Source organism: Anolis sagrei, chromosome 5 (assembly GCF_037176765.1).
Source record: "Anolis sagrei isolate rAnoSag1 chromosome 5, rAnoSag1.mat, whole genome shotgun sequence".
In the NCBI taxonomy this organism is placed as follows: Eukaryota; Metazoa; Chordata; class Lepidosauria; order Squamata; family Dactyloidae; genus Anolis; species Anolis sagrei.
Window position 1 is genome coordinate 171,515,989 of NC_090025.1, and position 21,848 is coordinate 171,537,836.

Here is a 21,848-nt window from a genome sequence, read left to right on the forward strand (position 1 = left end):
GCCTGAAATGCCGATGAGCCGGGTCAGGGTGGAGGGTGATCTCGCGATCGCTTCCGGGAAGAGGCTCTTTCGCTTCTCGAGGCGCTCTTCCGCTGGAGGAGGGGCCGATGAGCGCCTGCGGGGATGGACGAGGACGGGCTGCCACTCGTGGGTTCGGGCATCGACCTCACCAAGGTACCGGCGGCTGCAGGGCCCTGGTTGGCCTCTCAAGCCAGGCCTCGCCTTCCCCAGTGATGGATGGGCTCCGGGACTAAGCCAGGCAGGGTCTCAACCAGGCCTGGGCCAACTGGGGCCTTCCAGTAGGCTGTTAGGAATTGTGGGAGTTGAAGTCCAAAACACCTGGGGGGCCCAAGTTAGGCCAAGGCCTGGTCTATCATGTCAGTTGCCCTTCCTGTCTTTCTCTTTCTCCACTTGTTCATATTCCTTTCCTTCAGAGTCACTTTGATCTCATGTTTGTGTATTGTTTACAAGTGTTATGGCAGAAACACAATGCCCCATATTTATTGCAGGCTGCATTTTATCTTGTTGATACAGGCCTGAGCAAACTTCGGCCCTCCAGGTGTTTTGGACTTGAACTCCCACAATTTCTAACATCCTACTGGAGGGCCCAAGTTGGCCCAGGCCTGCTCTATCAAGTCAGTTTCCCTTCCCTTCTTTCTCCTTCTCATATTCCTTTCTTTCAGAGTCACATTGATCTTATGTTTGTGTATTGTTTACAAGTGTTATGGCAGAAATACAATGCCCCATATTTATTACAGGCTGCAGTTTATCTTGTCGATACAGGCCTGAGCAAACTTGGGCCCTCCAGGTGTTTTGGACTTCAACTCCCACAATTTCTAACATCCTACTGAAGGGCCCAAGTTGTCCCAGGCCTGGTCTATCAAGTCAATTTCCCTTCCCGTCTTTCTCCTTCTCATATTCCTTTCTTTCAGAGTCACATTGATCTCATGTTTGTGTATTGTTTACAAGTGTTATGGCAGAAACACAATGCCCCATGTTTATTGTAGGCTGCATTTTATCTTGTTGATATAGGCCTGAGCAAACTTGGGCCCTCCAGGTGTTTTGGACTTCAACTCCCACAATTTCTAACATCCTACTGGAGGGCCCAAGTTGGCCCAGGCCTGGTCTATCAAGTCAGTTTCCCTTCCCTTCTTTCTCCTCCTCATATTCCTTTATTTCAGAGTCACATTGATCTCATGTGTGTGTATTGTTTACAAGTGTTGTGGCAGAAACACAATGCCCCATATTTTATTGCAGGCTGCATTTTATCTTGTAGGTACAGGCATGGGCAAACTGGGGACCTCAAGAGAGATATTGACAAGCTGGAATGTGTCCAGAGGAGGGCGACTAAAATGATCAAGGGTCTGGAGAACAAGCCCTATGAGGAGCGGCTTAAGGAGCTGGGCATGTTTAGCCTGAAGAAGAAAAGGCTGCGAGGAGATATGATAGCTATGTATAAATATGTGAGAGGAAGACACAGGGAGGAGGGAGCAAGCTTGTTTTGTGCTTCCTTGGAGACTAGGACGTGGACAATGGCTTCAAACTACAAGAGAAGAAATTCCATCTGAACACGAGGAAGAACTTCCTGACTGTGAGAGCTGTTCAGCAGTGGAACTCTCTGCCCCAGAGTGTGGTGGAGGCTCCTTCTTTGGAAGCTTTTAAACAGAGGCTGGATGGCCATCTGTCAGGGGTGATTTGATTGCAGCATTCCTGCTTCTTGGCAGGGGGTTGGACTGGATGGCCCATGAGGTCTCTTCCAACTCTTTGATTCTATGATTCTAGGTGTTTTGGATTTCAGCTCCCACAATTCCTAACAGCCAGTAGGAAGTTGAAGTCTAAAACACCTAGAGAGCCCAAGTTTGCTATGTTATTACAGGTTTAGCATTCATTATCCTGAAATCCCAAATACTCCAAAGTCTTGTCGAAGGCTTTCATGGCTGGAATCACTGGGTTGTATGTGCTTGGCTAAAAACTGTCAGGCCATCAAATGCTAATCAAGGTGGCCAATTTGAACATTCACATCTACCTCCAACAGACAAGAGTTTTTTCTCCCACCCTGGACCTTCCATAGATATATAAACCCAATGTTCCTAGTTTCCAACAAACCTCACAACCTCTGAGGATGCTTTCCACAGATGCAGGCAAAATGTCAGGAGAGAACATGGCCATACAGCCCGAAAAACCTACAACAATCCACTCCAAAGTCCTTCGGCTGGGAAAGTGACACCTTTCCTTTCATAGAATTTGGGCCATCCAGTCCAACCCCCTGCCAAGAAGCAGGAAAATTGCATTCAAAGCACCCCTCACAGATGGCCATCCAGCCCCTGTTTGAAAGCTTCCAAAGAAGGAGCCTCCACCACACTTCGGGGCAGAGAGTTCCACTGCTGAACGGCTCTCACAGTCAGGAAGTTCTTCCTCATGTTCTGATGGAATCTCCTTTCTTGTAGTTTGAAGCCATTGTTCCGCTTCCTAGTCTCCAGGGCAGCAGAAAACAAGCTTGCTCCCACCTCCCTATGACTTCCTCAAATATTTATACATGGCTATCATGTCTCCTCTCAGCCTTCTCTTCTTCAGGCTAAACATTCCTGAAGAAGATGGTTCTTGATGGTTCAGTGTACACAAACTGTTTCATGCACCAAATTATTAAAAAAAAATGCATAAAATTACCTTCAGAATATGTGTATATAAAATATAAATGCATTTCTGTTTATACTTGGATTTGGTCTGAAAGGTGTTTCCTTCTGCTATGTGTGCATATACAAATAATAATAATAACTTTATTTGTTTCCCACCCCATCTCCCCAGAGGGACTTGGGGCGGCTTACAAGACAACAACTATACAAACACGAGCAGCATAGAATGTACAACAAAAATCAAAACAGTACAAATGTTTGCCAAAAGAAATAAAAAAAACCATAACAATTGAAGTTTAACATAAAACATGTAAAATCAAAATAAAATAAGCAGTAAGCATAGCCAAAGATTTAAAGTTTGAAACCATAGTATCCAAGTACAGGCATTCCAAAAGAAAAGAAATATCCATTATCCAGAGCACTTCTGATCCCAAGTATTCTTTTTTTTTTTTCAATAAGAAAGATCTTTTATTTCCATTTCTCACTGCCTTCTGGTATTCTTGATAAGACTTATTCAACCTGTATTTGTGGACAGATTGGTAGAATAGATCAGAACAGGTGATTGGTCTGAGGAAGCTTACAGTCACAGTATGTGCTGAATGTCCTGATGCAAGCTCAATGCCTCAAAGGCAGAAGGCTTAAAGATTACAACTCCTGTTGTAATATGCTTAATATTAGAGAAAAATGCAATTGATAAAATAAAAAGAGTGAAACTAATCACAAAAGTCATAAAGGAGCTGAGAATTTGCATTTTCATAGGTGCATCATAAAACATTCAAGTAAACACATTGCCATGAACAGCCTCACTTGAATAATTGTCATAAGCACACCATAAAACTGAAAATCTTCTGTATAGATAGGTAGGTGGGAGTTGGTAAAGCAGGGGGCTGATAGCTTCCGTGTTTTGCTATGGTGATAATGATTGATTCAGTAGAAAACATCTGAGGAAAGAAAATTTATGAAGTGTACTTTTCTGAACTTTTTTCCTGATTGGAGTCTTTTGGGGTGATTCGTGGGTGAAATCAGGACTCACAATTGGTGAATACTGTGGATTTGCCCTGTGACTCTGAACATTTTTTTTCATTGTGTTATAGTTTTGACAAACAAAGAAACAAAATGCAAAAGTATTGTTGAAGGCTTTCATGACCAGAATAACTGGGTTGCTGTGAGTTTTCTGGGCCATATGTCCATGTTCCAGAAGCATTCTCTCCTGACATTTCAGGATCAGAGCACAACCTGAACACAGCATATTATTTGAGAATATAAAAATGCCGGACCACTCTAACAACTACCATGTCAGACTACACAGGGAAGCCATTGAAATCCACAAGTATGCGGACAATTTCAACAGAAAGGAGGAAACCATGAAAATGAACAAAATCTGACTACCAGTATTGAAAATCTATAAAATCAGGACAGTACTGTAAATAAAAAGCAAAACTAAAAAAAACAAAAAAAAAAAACAGCGAAATTCCAGACAGTAATTCATCAGGGCTAGTTAACACCTCCCAACAAAGGAGTACCCCCAGGCATGAAGCAGCCAGGCTTTAAAGCTGCAAGGCCATTCATGCTAATCACGGTGGCCAATTGCAACATTCACACTTGCCTCAAAACATCCAGGCATCCCCTGGGCAATGTCCTTGTAGACAGCCAATTCTCTCACACCAGAAGCGACTTACAGTTTCTCAAGTCGCTCCTGACATGAAAAGAAAAAAATAAGTACAATACTTAGGTAAACTTTATTGTTTAATATAGATATAGTACATATTCAGATAAATTATTCCTAATTGTTTATGGTTTTATTTCATTTGTCAAAAATGGAATCCTATTTTGGTATCCAGACTTCTTAGAATTACTCCATCTTCCCAAATTCTCTGCTCATTCTCTGCTCATTATCTTTGCACGTTAAGAGAAAGGCAGTGCTTTGAGAGTGAATGCACATAGTTAATTTACAATTTAATTCAAAGTTATATAATTATTCATAATGATTTCTTAGAGCTAGGCTTTAATTATTTTAAGAAAACATTAAAAGGTACTTTACATTTTTCAAATGAAAGATAATAGGTTTTAAAAATTAATTTAAAACAAAAAATATTTAGACCATAGTATTTGTGTAAATCCATCTTGTGTGTTTTTCAGTGTAAGAATTGGTGTATTTGTATACTGCAGTGAGCTCAATGGATGATCAGAGTTCCAAATACTGTTCTCTTTTCTGCCTGATCCTTTCTTCTATATTCAGCTAGCTTCTAGAGTTGCATACATTGCTTAGATTTAAAAAAGATTGTGTTTGAGCCATTTTCATATACTCCAAACCTAGAAGAGACTGCAACCATGTTAAAGGATAAGGTTACATTTGGATGACTTGCAGTATGACTTACTTGACTGAGTTGAATAACTTGGAGCTTTAGTTTGAAAACAATACATTGCAATTCGATATATCAGAAACAAAACCAAGTCAAATGTATACATCCCAACTTTGTGTGGGAAGGAATTGGCTAAGCTCTGTTGCCAAAGAAAAGGACTGGGAGATTTTACTGAATCAGTCTCACTGTTGTATGTTTGTGTTTGTACAATACAGGTTCCAGCCATTCAACAGAAGAGAACAGTGGCGTTTCTAAACCAATTTGTGGTTCACACAGTTCAATTCCTTAATCGATTTTCCACAGTTTGTGAGGAGGTATGTAGACATTGCACGACATCGCATGCCTAACTTTAGTTGTGCTTGTGTGCAGGCAGATTTGTATTGCTTATTCTTTAGTTTGCAGCAAGCTTCATGACCTGATAAAGTGTCAGAGAAGATTGACAACCTCATTCCCTTTGGAAGATGCTGAGGGCCAACAGTCAGATAAAACAGAACTTCAACTGAACTTACATCCTGAAAAACATACAGGATAGACCTTAGAAGTATATGAAATACCTGGATGTGGTCAGGTGAAACAGAGGGATGCAAAACAACAAGATGACTACTTGACAAAAATGCAAATGTGAGTAGATCAATTGGTCAGCGGAAAGGAAATAGTGCTTTATGCAGTCATGCTGACCACATGACCTAGGAGGCGTCTACAGACAACGCCGGCTCTTTGGCTTAGAAATGGAAAATACCACCATCACTTCATCATCCACCCCAGAGTCAGACACAACTGGACTTAATGTCAAGGGGAAACCTTTACTTAATTGAATGTTGCTTTTCTTTCATTGTTGTTTGTAAGGGGCCCTCAGTCCCCCCAGGAAGATGAGGTGGGATACAAATAAAGTTGTTGCTGTTGTTGTTATTTCAAAGAGCTAAAAACCAGTGAGTTGATTAGGATTTTTTTAATTGAAAGTCCTGCATGGCTGTGGGTGGTCTTTTTTTCCTTCAAGAATGACATCCATTCTGAAGAACAAAGAAGTATCCATTTTAAAAAAACAAACAAGAAAGAGTTGGAAACAAAAAAATAAAAAAATAACCCCACTAACATCTGCCCCCCTCCATCCGCAATATTATGTTTGCTGAATGGCATGTTTCTCAGGGTGCTAAAAACTTTTGGCTATGTGAACCTGGCAAGAATGTATTACCATGCCAGGAGGCAGTGAGAATGCTACAGATCTGCCAACGGTTACAATAGCCAAAGCTGGTTGCATATGGCAACGATTAGTTAAACCCACCCTATCAATTTTAACTGCTTTAGTTTTTAACTTTTAAGAAATGCAATTTTAAAGAAATCTTTCACATGTTGCATTTTTTTCTTCCAAACATTTACAGGTAGGGCTGGAACATATTTGTGGTCTTTCATGAGTGTTACCAAGAGCACTTCTGTCTTGGGTGAAATGGGCCATTAAATGGTATTCAGTTGGTTGTGACACATCAAGTGTCTAAAAAGGCAGTGAAAGAAGATATTTGCTGAGTGTTCCTTAGACTCTGGTTTCCTCATTTCTTCTGCTTCTTTTAAATGTCTATTAAGTGATTTATTTAAGCAGGTTTATTTAAACACTGTACAGGTTGTTTGCCTCAGTTACCTTTGTTTTGTAAATTGTCACCCAAAATACTCTCACAGTCAAGTGGTAGCAGGTCTCAGCATGTGGCTTCTCAGCATTTCAAGATTCTGTTTCTCCAAAATTATTCTTTATGTAAATAAATCAATAAACTACAGATATTCCCCAGTTAATGTATTTCATGAGAAAATCATAGTCCCACTCTCTTCAGCTTTGATTAGATCTCATCTGGAATACTAGGGTTAAACTAGTGGGTTAAACCCTTGTGCTGGCAGGACTGAAGGTCGGAGGTTCAAATCCGGGGAGAGCGTGTCAGCTCCAATTTGTTCTCCAACCGTCCTCCACCATCCTTTCAATGCAAATCCATCTATCTAAACAGAGAATGAACACAAAAAGGCATTTCAGGAATAACCATTTGGCAAATTGAGCTTCTTTTTCAGAGATTTTATTAACTGGGGATTGCAGATAGATTGCTCACAGGAGCAGTGTTCAGGGAACATACCACCCCCTTGTTATGTCAGCTCCACTGGCTGCCAGTCTTCTACCAAGCACAATTCAAAGTGCTCACTTTAGCCTATAAAGCCCTAAACGGTTCTGGCCCAGCTTACCTGTCTGAACATATCTCCCTCTATGACCCACCTCGGAGGTCAAGATCGTGGAGGAAGTACCTGCTCTAAATCCCACCTCCCTTGCAAGTGCAACTGGTAGGGATGGGAGACAGGGCCTTCTCAGTGGTGGTCCCTCATCAGTGGAACTCCCTCCCCAATGAAATCAGAACAGCCCCCTCCATAACTTAAGGTTATGGGACCAAGCATTCGAGCAGTAACTATAGCAGTACAATAATGGAGAGCAACGAGGCAGTGGACTGATTCTGGACTTTGATTTTGAATTTGCGTGATTTTAATTGCGGTTTTTTAATTGCGGTTTTAAAAATTGGTGTTTCATTGCTGTTTTAATTGTAGTTGTTATTTTTGGAATATGTTTGTTGAGCATCAAATTGCTGATGATTGTGAGGCTGCCCTGAGTTCCTTTTGGGGTGAAAAGGGTGGGATACAAGTAAATAAATAAAATAATCTCCATATCACAATTTGGTGACTTGACAAAAGTTCTCTGTGCCAGACATGTATATGTGTATCGGCTATAGCTCTATATTACAACAAAGCCAGAGAAATGAACCAGCAACAGGCCATTTTCTCTGGAGAAGCCAAAGAACCAGGTTCAAATGTTGTTATAAGCAAGCCAGGGGCAGCAATGTGGCAAGAAGGAATTGCTTCCAGGCAACTAAGGAAAAAGGTTGTATGAAAGCCAACACTTTTATTTTTCCTTGTTCCTTAAGCCACAATTGGTAGATGTGAGTAATTTGGGGCAAATGAGCTATTAAACATTTTTCTAAGCTAGTAAATATTTGCAAGGTTCCTCAGTGTGGTAAGTGTTCTATTGCTTAAAGGTATCAAGTTCATGGCCCAGTATTTGTATTAGCGATCAACCATGTGGTAATATTTGTGATCGATCATGAGGTGTTTCCATCTGTGTGACAAGACTTACACTATACTTGTATTATGTGCTGCATATTTTTCTCTGAAAGACTGAGGTAATAAGTGTCCATGGGGGAGGCAAACCTTACAGGAGAGGAAGGGCGTAGGAAAAAAATTAACAGTGAATAAAGTATTGTGTAATGTTTCACTTCTTCTTTTCCCAGAAATTGTCAGCACTTTCCCTCCGTATTCAGCAAATTGAAACTACACTCAATATTCTGGATGCAAAGGTTTGTGCCTAATACATCTCTTCTTATTAGTGGTTATTTTCAACATACTTAAAAGATTGTGCTTGTGTAATTCGTAAAGTGCAGTTTTAATCAAAAATTGTGTCAGTCTGCAAACAAAACAAGAGTATTTCTTCAGAATGACTGAATGTGAATGAAAACAGATGGGAAATAGCTGGAGTGGGGCAACGTGGAGGTGAACTTTTTGAAAACGTGCAAGGCTTAAATCACAAGCATCCCATCAATGTAACTCGGAATTCTGAAGAATTGCTGACTAAGCCACTATGAATTGTTTAACCAATCCAAAAAATTATTTCTCATTGCTTCCCATTTTCAGCTGTCTTCTATCCCAGGCTTAGAAGATGTCAAGCTTGAAGTATCCAGCACCAGCGACAACAATATTACAAATGGCCCTGTCTCACAACTCCCTATAGATCCACAGTCAACAAACGTTTCACCTCATTTAGAGGTAAAAATCAGCATAAAGCAACTGGACACTTCCTAATTGGGATTTTTTTCAAGGTGATCTTTCTTTTAAAAACCACAAAGCTTTGCTGTGTTTTTAAAAGATTGACCCACAACATTTTCTGTGTATGATAGGGTAATTCACCTGAAGCTGGACAACAGAAGACAGAAGAAGACACAAAAAATATCACAACTGTAGCAAAGGATCCCCGCTATGCCAGATATCTCAAAATGGTTCAAGTGGTAAGCCAATTTTATTACCTCAGATTTAGCATGATACCAAATGTGACTGCATGCTATAGTCTTGTTGTGTTTTTGTTTTGTTTTGTTTTTTTCATGTCAGGAGCGACTTGAGTAACTGCAAGTTGTTTCTGGTGTGAGAGAATTGACCGTCTACAAGGATGTTGCCCAGTGGGCACCCAAATGTTTTACCATCTTGTGGGAGGCTTCTCTCATGTCCCCACATGGGAAGCTTGAGCTCATCCCACTCCCCAGATTCGATCCACAGACCTTTCAGTCAGCAGTCCTGCCGGCACAAGGATTTAACCCAGTGGTTCTCAACCTGTGGGTCCCCAGATGTTTTGGCCTTCTAACAGCTGGTAAATGGCTGAGATTTCTGGGAGTTGTAGGCCAAAACACCTGGGGACCCAAAGGTTGAGAACCACTGGGTTAACCCATTGTGCCACTGGGGGTTCCTATAAAGTAAAACTGTCTTTGAAGGCAATTCTCCTGACTCCTAATCTCCTATTGTTTCACAGGTGTCGTATTATACATGTATTGTGTGCACTGGTTCATGTACAGCCAGGCTTCCCCAGCACACTGTGACAATGACCAAGAGTTGGAAAAGTGGTTCTAGCTGTGATATGAAAGATGCTGTTTAGCTCAGTGGTGGCCATAGTGGCATAGGGCTTAATTGCTTCTCATTTGGATTATTGTCCAAATAACCATCTGGATTATTGCCCAAATTGGATTGTTGTCCAATTATCTACAGACAACGTCGGCTCTTCGACTTAGAAATGGAAATGAGCACCACGCCTTAGAGTCAGACACTACTAGATGTAAGGTCAGGGGAGACCTTTACCTAATGGAGATGGATGGATCATTCATCCTTTTCCTTGGAATACAAGACATTGGCTTTTTGTATCTCCATGGAGCCAAGAAGGCCAGCAAATGTGGTTAAGCAAGGGAGACCAAAGCTATTCAGGTTTCTCATTCACCAAAGTTGTTTGGTGGGGCAAAGGCAAAGGATGCACATCCACATTTTCCTTTGCTGGAGAATAAAATGGAAATAAGCCTTTTACTTTTATTGAAAGTTTTATATATATTTCTAATTCTTCTGTAATGGAGATGGATGGATCATTCATCCTTTTCCTTGGAATACAAGACATTGGCCTTTTGTATCTCCATGGAGTCAAGAAGGCCAGCAAATGCGGTTAAGCAAGGGAGACCAAAGCCATTCAGGTTTCCCATTCACCAAAGTTGTTTGGTGGGGCAAAGGCAAAGGATGCACATCCACATTTTCCTTTGCTGGAGAATAAAATGGAAATAAGCCTTCATGTTTTTTCCTAAGAGGTGCTTTTTGCCTTCACACCATGCAAGTTGGTCTTATTTTTAACCAGCCATTGGCATAATTCCCCTTATTGGACCATAATGTGCAGCCTTCTTGAAATTAAAATGGAACTAACAGCTTAATTGGATTGCTTGTGCCCAGCAGTTGCTGTTGAGTCAGGCTTCAGTACAAAGCATTCAGATTCAGTAAGTTGTTAGGATATTCCACTGGGCTGTTTTGTTGGCGCACACAATTTTCCTGTGAATTTGGAATGGGGCACTGGCATTGTATGGCTTGATAATTACCACTGGACCTGGAAAGACTGGTGTGGCAGCTGAAATGCATGCCTGACAATTTACTATCACATTCCCTAACCTGGTGCCCTTTGTAGGTACCCGGCTCCTCTGGATCCATCCTGCAATGGTTCCCATAGTCCCATTGCCAGTATAGGTTATCATGGGGAAAACTGCTGTAATGCACATAGATCTGTTTACAAGATGCCCATTTCCTGAGTTTGAATTAGTTCTTTCTCGTTTGAAAATTGAGTTATGGAAAGAGGACAAACTTGTTCCTTTTCACATGCCATGCCTTCAATGTCAATGGAAAATATTAGAAGCTGATCTAGAAGTTTTTTGCCTTTCCCCTGTGCTAGCAGAATGTGCATTTTAGGCATGAACATGGCCTTTTTTATTTAATGTATTTTATACTACCTTTCGAAGAAGACGTTTACTTCTTGGGAGGAGAGCAGTGACCAATCTTGATAAAACAGTAAAGAGTAGAGACATCACACTGGCAACGAAGATCCACATAGTTAAAGCAATGTTATTCCCCTTATGGCGAGAGCTGGGCCATAAGGAAGGCTGAGCGAAGGAAGGTAGACACTTTTGAACTGTGGTGCTGGAGGAAAATTCTGAGAGTGCCTTGGACTGTGAGAAGATCAAACCAATCCGTACTCCAGGAAATAAAGCCCGACTGCTCACTGGAGGGAAGGATATTAGAGGCAAAGATGAAGTACTTTGGCCACATAATGAGAAGACAGGAAAGCTTGGAGAAGATAATGATGCTGGGGAAAATGGAAGGAAGCCAACCAAGGGCAAGATGAATGGAAGTTTTCCTTGCAGCCACTGGCTTGACCTTGAAGGAGCTGGGGGTGGCCATGGTCAACAGGGATTCTGGCGTGGGCCGGTCCAGGAGGTCACGAAGAGCCAGAAGCAACTGAACAAATAAACAACAAAGCCCACATTTCCACCAAATAAATACATGCATTTGCTAATTATGACCAACACAATAATCAAGAAGCCTCAACATGACTTAAATGGGTAGATAGTCCAAGATAGTATTTACACTCATCTTTAAAGTAGTGAACATGGAACAGTTCACTGTTCTGAGATCAATGCATTCCTCAATCAACAAGTAACACAGGAGAAACCTTCCTCTGTGTGTTCTTCAAGTAAACCTTCAGCCAGCAATGATGATTCATTTTCAAGAGGGCCTTTTCTAAGGAAAACAGACAGCCCTCCACATTTGCGAGTTTTTCTTTCCCAGATTTGATTATTTGTGAGTTTGTACCAGCTTCTTAACTAACTCAATCTTCTTGCTCCATTCCTTGTATTCCAGCCTCTCTCCATCTCCTGTACTCTCCCAAGATCCACTGGCTCACCCCACTGCTTCTGAGAGGAGAAAACTGGAGCAGAAGGAGTGGTGTGAGTTAGTGGATGACCAGGAGTAGCTTTAAAAGGTGGTCAAGGTGTCTTTGGAATGGCAAGATGGCAATTTTGGCCGGACAGGAGACATGGAGGAGAAGCTGGAGCACAGACTAGCAAGGGGTTTGGCAAGGAATAGGTTTCTCAGACCAGCATGAAAAGCTGGCTGAGGCTTCAAGGCAGTCAGGTCAGGGCTCTTGGTGGGAAAGAAGTCAGTAACATGTATGCTGGGGAGGGATTACACTTTTTAACTTTTGTGGGGATCTTTCTGAGTGTACTTGACCCATAATGCCTTGCCATAATGAAGTCTGAACCCCTGGAGGCTAAGGATTTTCCACTTGGCAATCTGAGGCAACTTACCAGTTTTAGGGCAGACCCCCTGCCTCCGCCCCCTTCCAAGCATGTGTCCAGGTTTGTGGCATAGCAATTAGAAGGTACAATTTAGTCTCTAAGGAGATGGATCTATTCTGACCCGATAACTGAAGAATTAGATAGCCCCACTAGCAAATTTAAAGTAATATTAATGATGGCAAAAATCCATGGGAAGCAAATTGCTTCAGTGGGTGTAACGAGTTCAGATATGTGGTGCAAGCCTCAAAATTGAAGAGAGTATAATATCAAGAGCCATCTGTAGCAATAACCAAGCCAGCTCTGGCCCTTAAGACAGATAAGCTTTCTCTTTTAAATTGCAAGGGAACGCTGTGGTTCTCCAGTCTTAAAGGTGGGCCTGGAAGTAAATTATCTTCTGCTTGGGACAACGTCTCCACCTGTTTCATAAAACCTTAAGCTAACCATTTATAGGCCCCCAGAATATGATCTTAAATTCTTCTTGCATTAGTTATATGATCCAATTCGTGTGTTTTTATTTGACTATAAATCATTTCAGTGTGATATGTATGTTAGATAAAGTTTTTGGCAAGTAAAAACTCAACTGCATCAAAGCATCGATATGGGTTTCATCTCATCCATTTCTTACTTCATATTTCCCATGACACTTCCTGGGGTTGAAGCCTAGGTGAGAACCTTTGGGACTCTCGTTTTAAGCTCTGCCATTGCTTGAAGTCTATCAAATTGGAAGAAAATGTTTATCAGAATAGAATCAAGCTACAAGGCTCCATCCCCACCCAACCACTCCATGCTTTTTCCATATGGCTAATGGAGACGCCCAGTCATAAAAAGATCTCAGTGACTCTATGGCAACTCTGTGTATTCCCACTGTTAAACTGCTGAACTTAATTGTTTTTATTGGAGATCACCAGTTTTTTTGTGGGGGGAGCAGAGAGGAGAAAGCCCCAAGTACCGGTGTGTACAGGAAAATATTAATCACCAAATTAGCGCCGTCTTTGCTTGCCAACCTTGACCGCTTTCTCTGCTTTCCACAGTGACGCTAATAGAGACACTGTTCTCTGGAGCGCCAGCCATGGCTCTCTGCTACTTTTTAATGCCTTCTGACTTACCTTGGCCAAAATACATACGTTCCCTGCCAAAACCAACCACATACTACTGTTCACTTAGATGTTGAGGCCTCTCACGTCCTTTTCAGACCTCCAGTAGACCTTGGAAATCAGAAATTGGACATTGTTATTTTTTCCTTTTGACCTTTTGAATCAATGATGGCAAAGCAACAAGTTCTGTTGGAGCTTCAACAGCAGAAACACAGAAGCAAGATTTTCTTGGATTGTCCCTAGCTGAGGGTTTGGACTTCAAATTGGTCACGGGCCTCTTGCTAGAAAAAATATGAAAAGAGGTTGCTTCAGTTTGAGGGAGAGCAATCTCTAAACTGTAGGCAAACTTTCTGTGAAAGACTATACAGAATTCACTAATGCCCACCACTATGAACATTTTGTGTTTCAACAGAGGTCTTGTGGTGGAATTTGGTGAAACCATTCTATATTAAAGCTCTTGATTGTAATTATCAAGAAAGGGTCAAAGGAGATGAAGAAAAATGCTTACCCAATCTTGTACATAGAATAGAATAGAATAGCTTTCCCCAGCACACATGGCAAAACAACATACACATTCCTTAATCATTTCAACACTTCAAGATACTTAAATCTTATTTGTTGAATCAAATATATTAATTCACATGGTGGAATCTATTCCAGACAAGATGGTCAGAGTGCTGCTCCCATAAGCTGTGTGACTTCTGGGGATCCAGCGAGACATAAGCTTGCTAAAACAATAAAACTGTGCATTTGTAACAACTACCCAGTCATATATGTAGCATTCAAAGACTTACTCATGTAAGTTTGGAATATTAGGAATTTTATTACACTTTTATAACCTTTTGTGGACTTAAGTTAGTCCCAAAGGTGCTACAGAGTCCCATGTGCTGATAGTCAAGACTAACACAACCATGTCTTTGAATTCAACACACATGATTCAACTAACTACCTCTACATTTTAGATTGTTACTGAGTGCACCCTGGGAAACACCATCAATGTTTTCCAGTATCACCAAAAAAATAATTTTCTAATCTGTGCATATTCCTGTTAAAATACCATGGGTCATGGAGACCATTCGTACTGCAAAATTATAGCAGTTTGATACCACTTTAACTAGTGTCCATCCTATGAAATCCTGAGTTGTAGAGTTTGTTGTGACAACACAGCACTCTGAGGGAGAAGTGTAAATACTGCACAAGCGGCAAATCCCAGCATTCCATAGCATTGAGCCATGGAAGTTACTGGTGTCAAACCTCTATAATACTGTAGTGTGGGTAAGGTCATAGTCATATTCTGATATGCCATTTCTGTTGGTGGTTGGAGTCAAAGAATATTTAAGGGCCACAGATTTTTGCAGTCCTGTCCTAAACAATGCAGTGACTAGGAAATGTGCGCAAAAGGGTTTTACTGCATTCATGCCTTACTTGGGGGCTTCCCATAGGTAACACACTGGTGATTGGTGGGCAGAATTCTGGGCTAGATGAATCTTTGTTTAAAATGTCCAGAATCTGATGTTTTTCATGCATGTACAAATTCTGTTCTCTGCATCTCTTGTTGGGTTGCAGTTAGTAAATCAAATGCCATCAGTGTGGAATTGGACTTTGCTTTGCTATTGACGTATTTATCCACTTTTTATTTTCTTTGCAGGATAAGTTTCTTATTTTCTTTGGCACTTCCACTGTGATCATATTGCCAAACAGTGATAATGTGATTTGGACCCACATTGCACATCTGGTATACGTAGTAGCTAAAAAATAGCACTGAGTGCCTTCCATCAGTTTCAGAAGGAATGAGAGAAGAAATTCACATCAAGAATGGCAGTTGATGAAAGAGAATAGTTGCCTCCGCTCCTTATTTGAGAATAATTAAATTAAGGGGTAACCTAACTGTTGACTCTAGAATAAACCAAGTTACAAGAAAACTGATTTTTCCCCAAAACCCTCTATCTCTTGTACCTGTAAAGGAGGAGAGTGCAGTGTGTGGCTTTCCAGATGCTGTTGGATTGCAACTCAGTCAGTGTAAACAATCTTAGGTGATGGGAGCTGTCCTAGAGGGCCACAAGTTGTTCATTCCTGCTGTAGAGCAGCCATAGAAAAACTCATTTGATCATCCTAATTATGTTTGCTGAATAACATCAATTTCTCAGCTCTAAAAGTTTTCCTTAAATGTTTTTTTTTTCTCCCCCTGGGAGGGGATATTTTATTTAGCAGAACATTGGGCTTTGAGTGAGATTTTATTATGGACCTTAAACATTTCTCTTTCACAGGGTGTACCTGTAATGGCCATAAGAAACAAAATGATCTCTGAGGGGTTAAATCCAGATCTCCTTGAGTAAGTGGCAACTTCTTTTTAGTTTGAACGTTAGTGTCATTGAGACCTGGTGGAGTTGGGGTTTGCAACTAGGAAGGGGGGGAAGCTTACCATAGATACTCATATATTAGCCCCCGGAGGCGAAGTAGGTACAATTGCTAAGCTGCTGGATTTGCTGACCAAAAGGTCAGCGGTTTGAATCCAGGGAGCAGGGTGAGGTCCCAATGTTAGCCCCAATCTAGCAGTTCGAAAACGTGCAAATGTGAGTAGTTCAAAAGGTACTGCTCCAGCAGGAAGGTTCCATTCAGTCATGCCGGCCACATGGCCTTGGAGGCGTCTACAGACGATGCTAGCTCTTTGGATTAGAAATGGAGATGAGCACCACCCCCAGAGTAGGACACAACTAGACCTTTACCTTTATATACCACTGTGTGAATTAGGGGCAGCCTTTAGGCCAGAATTATGGATTTTGACATGACCTGTGAATAAGCCATGGGTCATACTGCTAAGATGTGGAAGTTCAGCATCAGTTGTAGGGGCACTCACTTCCCCCATTTCTCTGCACAGGCATTAAAACAAAAACAGAAGTGGATGGCAGTGGAAAGGATAAAGGAGCTTGATGCTTCTTTTAGGTTTTTCCAGGATGGGCTAACCCCTTGCCTTTCCCTATGTTACTCAAAGAAAGGGATGATAAGAGTCAAACAACAGTATTAACATTGTATAAGCCATTCCAGGTTTGGGTATTCAATTTCTTGACTAACATTTCTAGACTTATATACATTATGTTGGTTTTTTTAGAAGTTTCAAGAGAACCTTGAAAATCGAATTAAGATGTATGTGTCAATAGACTTCGAATAAGAAATATAATTTAAGCCCTTCCAGGGGAACGTTTAAGTTATTTGGGAAACGTCCTGCATTATCAGCCTGAAGAAGCTGTGCTTCCTCTCTCAGGAGATGCAAATCTTGTGCAGGAATCCTAACCAGATTACTAACTGAAGCCCTGTACAGGGAGAGATCTACTCCCGTGCTATGGCAGCTCCACTGGCTGCCAGTCTGTTTCCAGGCTAAATACAAAGTGCTGGTTATTACCTTTAAAGCCCTAAAGGATTCAGATCCAGGTTATTTGACTGACTGCATCTCCACCTATAAAGAAACCCGGGCACTACAGTCATTGGAGGAGGCCCTGCTCTCATTCTGACCCCTATCTCAAGCACGGCTGGCGGGATTGAGAGAGAGAGGGCCTTCTCCCCAGTCACCCTCCTTCTCTGAAACTCCCTCCATAAAGAAATAAAGCTGCCCTCCTTTCTCTCCTTCAAAAAACAGCTGAAAGCCTATCTTTGCTCACAAGCATATAGAGAGGAGGAGGAGGAGGGTTAGATGAAGAGAAGCTAATACCAGACAGTTGATTGGATAGTATAAATGCACTTGAGCCTTTTTAGATCACGTTAGCCTATTTCACAACTTTGGCCATGCAATGTATGCACACATTTGTGAACCTTCATGTTGTTTTGATATATTAAATTGGATGTTTTATGTTTAAGTTCTATGTTAGTTATAATTTTCAATTGATTATGTTTCATTTAAATTATAGTTGTTATGCTGAAGTTGCTATTTATGTGGTGTTTTCTTGGGTTTTTATATTTGCATTTAATGTTATTGAGGCACTGAAAGTTTGCCTTTTTGTTTGTTGGAATCCACCCTGAGTCCCCCAGGGGAGATAGGACGAAATATAAGTAAAGTTTCATTATTATTTATTATTGTAACTCCAGTGTAACCTTATCTCACATTTACAGCCTCCTTGCACACTCTTGCATATATTACACCTTATTGGCCCTCTTCATACAGTTGGTGCAGGCATTCTCTAGAAAAAAACAGTGTTTCTTAGTTGTGAATTATTTTAATGTTGGTTTTTGTTTTTTTTGTTTTTTGCTGTGTTGCTGCTGTGGCCTAATGCAGCTACTCTTCCAGAAGCTCTTAAAGTCTGACACTTAGTTTTTATGTCTGTTGGCATTCTAAACTATGGAGTTGTGATTTCTTACTTTTCCCTTTCAGTACACCAGACGCTGCAGTGCCTGGTTGGGAAGATGAAGCAAACGCAGAGGAATCCTCTGACAGCGAATGCTCCTTTAGTGACTAGAGGCTTTGGGATATGGGGTTTTGTAGTGTGTGTGCATCCATGGTTTTTCTTCAGAGGCCCTTCTCAAACTTCATTTGTGAGTACTTAATCTGAAGGATTGCCAGGTGGCTTAATCCAGACCAAGTATTCTTTAAGAAAGAATAATGTTGCACTGGGATCTTCTCATTGTCTTCCAGAGAGTTTTAAATGGAGGCCCCAGTCACTGCTGAAGGGAGGCTGGCAGCATGTGCACTGAAATTCACTGTGTAGTGGCCTTTACTTAGATTGTGGTTGTTCCAAGAAAGCTCAGGGTGAAGTTAAGGTGTGAGAGGGACTCATATTCATGTGTATAAACCCAACAGAATTCTGTCACTCAGACCATTCTTTGGGCAAAACCTTGTAAATTACCTCAAAATGTTTTGGCTTTCCCCTCCATACGGCTAACTAAATGCTATGTATTATTTCTTGCATTGTGTTCCTTCATGATTGAATTGGAATTCAAACTTCAATTTGCATATATTGGGATAAATATTTGTTTGTCCCAGTAATTTAAGACATAGGCCTAAAGAAGAAGAGAGGAGCTTGGTGGTTGTATGAAACGAACCAATCTTTATTCTGAGAGATGAAACTGCTACACAAAAATGCTGCACTGTTTTTCCCATTGTCTAGCTTTTCGCTCTTAAGGTAACGTAGCAGGAAAAAAAAATCTGCCTTTTGTATCACTGCCAGCCAAGTCGACTGGATTCCAATGGTATTTCAGTGTCTGGTGTAGCATTTCTTGTTTCTTGTTCATCCATATTACAATAAAGCCAAGAAAAAAAAGATTCAGGTTGCTTATAGGGGGAAAACCTTATTTTCTTAGGGATTTTTAGTATAGTAAAGCAAATATTTCTGTGACTTAGCATTTGAAAGGTTGCTGCAACCAAACTGCTTACACACAAGACCTACTGCTTATTTCAAAACAAATGAGTTACATGATAAAGAGATCCGTTGTTAGGTTTTCAAAGTGAATATGTCTTAATGGGTGGGGAAAGAAGAATCGGAAGGAGCCTTGGCGATCAAATACTATATAAAGGACCCTAAGTAAATTTTCAACATTGCGTCCCATCCATATTACACAAATATAATGTTCTGTGTCCATTTTAACTACCATGACAACTTTGCTTAGGCGATCCCTTGTAGCCTGAGGATGATGGTCCTCCAAGTGTAGTGTCTTGGTGATGGGTTCGTAGGTGGCTGTGGGGCCCTATTCTTGATCCACATGTTCTCCCGCAGTGAGGACATCGGTTTCCAGGTAGAAAACGGTCCCAGTCAGGGTTGGCTTGATGTGCCTTCCTCTTGGCACGTTTCTCTCTTTCACCCTCCATTCGTGCCTCTTCGAATTCTTCAGCACTGCTGGTTACAGCTGACCTCCAGCTCAAGGGCAAGGGCTTCCCATTTCCTAGTGTCTATGGCACAGTTTTTAAGGTTGGCTTTAAGCCCATCTTTAAATCTCTTTTCCTGTCCACCAACATTACATTTCCCGTTCTTTAGTTGGGAGTATATAACTGCTTTGGGAGATGGTGATCAGGCATTCAGACAACGTGGCCAGTCCAGTAGAGTTGATGACGTAGGAACATCGCTTCAGTACTGGTGGTCTTCACTTCTCCCAGCATGGTGACATTTGTCTGCCTGTCTTCCCAAGAGATTTGCAGGTTTTTTGGAGGCAACACTGATGGAATTGTTCAGGAGTTGAGTGTGACATCTGTAGACAGTCCACATTTCACAGGCATATAGCAGGGTTGGGAGGTCAATAGCTTTATAAACAAGCACCTTGGTCTCCCTACAGATGCCCCAGTCCTCAAACACTCTCTGCTTTATTCAGAAAAATGCTGTACTCGCAGAGCTCAGGCAGTGTTGTATTTCTGTGTCAATGTTGACTTTTGTGGAGAGGTGGCTGCCAAGGTAGTGGAAATGGTCAATATTTTCTAATGCCAATATTTTCTAATGCCATGCCAACACCCTGGGGGAGTTTAGAGCTCATAGCTGGAGAAGGAACTGAGGATCTCAGATTGAGAGTTTCAGATGTTTCTCCTTAAACTGCAAATCCCAGAATTCCATGGGATATCCCCTTGGAAGTTAAAATGGAATATAGGACTATAATTGAGGTGATTTTCACTGGTGATCTTAAGTTGCCTTAAGATGATTTCATATTGTACTCTTTGAGCATGCTTTAAATGTACACATATGGGTCCCATTTGCCAAACCAATAACCAGAATTCTAGAAAATCCTAAAATTCACAACTAAGAGCACTGCTTAATTCCTCCTGCTTGGTCTTTCTTACCAACAGAAGTGGCTTCAATCACTTTGGACTCGCTAGGATTAACACTACGTACATCTGAGCAAGTATTTCAACTCTATTGCTGCTATGAGAAGCCAGATTTTAAAGAAGGCTCTCAGGTTGAGATCAGAGTCCTGTCTTGTTTGGAAATAAGACAGGAGACTGTTATGGGCATAACAGTAAGGGTTTTTTTGTTCCTGATAGGTTCTTGATTGTTTTCATGGGAAGAACCAAAGAGTGTGATCAGGGGAATATGTATTAGCGTCCCTGTAAACCATAGGATTCTCCCACACAAACAGGGACACTAGGGAAAGGATACTAATACTATGTATACTCAATAACAAGCTGCACTTGATCATGAATTCCTCATGCATCTACATATGGCAGATAGCTCTGTGTACATCTCACGCATCCTTTAGTTGTTTACCCTGTATCTATCTGTTGCTACTTTCCTAGTTGGCCTGATCACATTGCTACTCAGTTATTTCCAATTTGCTTTGTGTATGCTAACTATACGTTATGTACAACGAAAGCCAAGATGGCCATTGCCCATAAGTGTTCAGTTTGAAGTTGAGCCATGAGGGGTCAGGGATTTATGGTTCTCGGGTCAGAAGAGTTCCTGCTGCAGCTGCAAAGTCAAATCTCACACCATTTTTCTGGTTAAGACAAGACATTCCAGGGCATTTCTTTAAGTCTGAAAATATGAACTGTTTTGGAATAGATCAAGACAACTTCTTTCAAGCAACAAATCTAAGAGTTGAACTTGTATCTAGATTTTTTTCATTTAAAAATGCAACTTTCATAAACCATATCTGTTTGTCAGCCTGAAATTACTTACAGTAGTTAATTTCTTGTTACCGATGCTGCCTAATAATACAAATATTGTATACACTCTGAACTTGATCCTCTATATTTGAAAAGCATGCATCCATAATTAAAGTTATCTTTTGTAAAGCAAACTTGTGGTTTTTTTGTCCTACATGTAGATGCAAATATTGGAGTAATCTGAAACAGCACATCTTTATTTTTAAATCCTTTTTCTAATTTGTTTGTTTAAAAATAGATAGTCCACTTTTCTACTAAGAGTGACCTTTCAATGGGCTTGCTGTAATAAAGGAAATAGGACAAAAAAAATCTGTCAGAAGTGACTTGAAAAACTGCAATCACTTCTGGTGTGAGAGAATTGACTGTCTGCAAGGACATTTCCCAGGGGACACCCAGATATTTTACCATCCTGTAGGAGACTTTTCTCATGTCCCTGCATGGAAAGCTGCAGCTGACAGACGGGAGCTCACCCGGCTTCCCAGATTCAAACAGCTGACCTTTTAGTCAGCAGTCCTGGCAGCACAAGGGTTTAATCCATTGCACCACCGAGGGCTCCAACAAAAATCATAATAGTCTTTTTTTTAAAAAAAAAATCCCCCAACAGATGCACGATTCCCAAAGGCCAACAACTTTAAGTACAGCAAAACCAAGTAACATAGGATTCCTAGTTGCTCTGGCATTGTTAAGAAAGTTGCACACAACACTAGAGTTCTTTAGCAGAGCCTCTAAGAACCTCTCCACTGGAC

The 21,848-nt window shown here is 41.0% G+C and overlaps 1 protein-coding gene across 1 annotated transcript; it reads left to right on the forward strand.

The window, feature by feature from the left end:
- WASHC3 (WASH complex subunit 3) lies at nt 1-21,236 on the forward strand. Its single transcript, XM_060776876.2, has 7 exons — nt 1-174; nt 5,212-5,310; nt 8,305-8,370; nt 8,705-8,836; nt 8,968-9,075; nt 15,797-15,861; nt 17,893-21,236. Exons 1-7 carry the CDS (start codon nt 124-126, stop codon nt 17,975-17,977), a joined length of 606 nt encoding a protein of 201 aa, XP_060632859.2. The 5' UTR covers nt 1-123; the 3' UTR covers nt 17,978-21,236.
- Nucleotides 21,237-21,848: the final 612 nt, after the last annotated feature.

Bases quoted from the DNA above. Each gene is read 5' to 3' on its own strand.
- WASHC3 (XM_060776876.2), top strand. From the start codon at position 124: ATGGACGAGGACGGGCTGCCACTCGTGGGTTCGGGCATCGACCTCACC. The intron at 8,837-8,967 runs GTAAAAATCAGC...TGTGTATGATAG, and splicing joins ACGTTTCACCTCATTTAGAG to GGTAATTCACCTGAAGCTGG. The intron at 9,076-15,796 runs GTAAGCCAATTT...TCTCTTTCACAG, and splicing joins ATCTCAAAATGGTTCAAGTG to GGTGTACCTGTAATGGCCAT.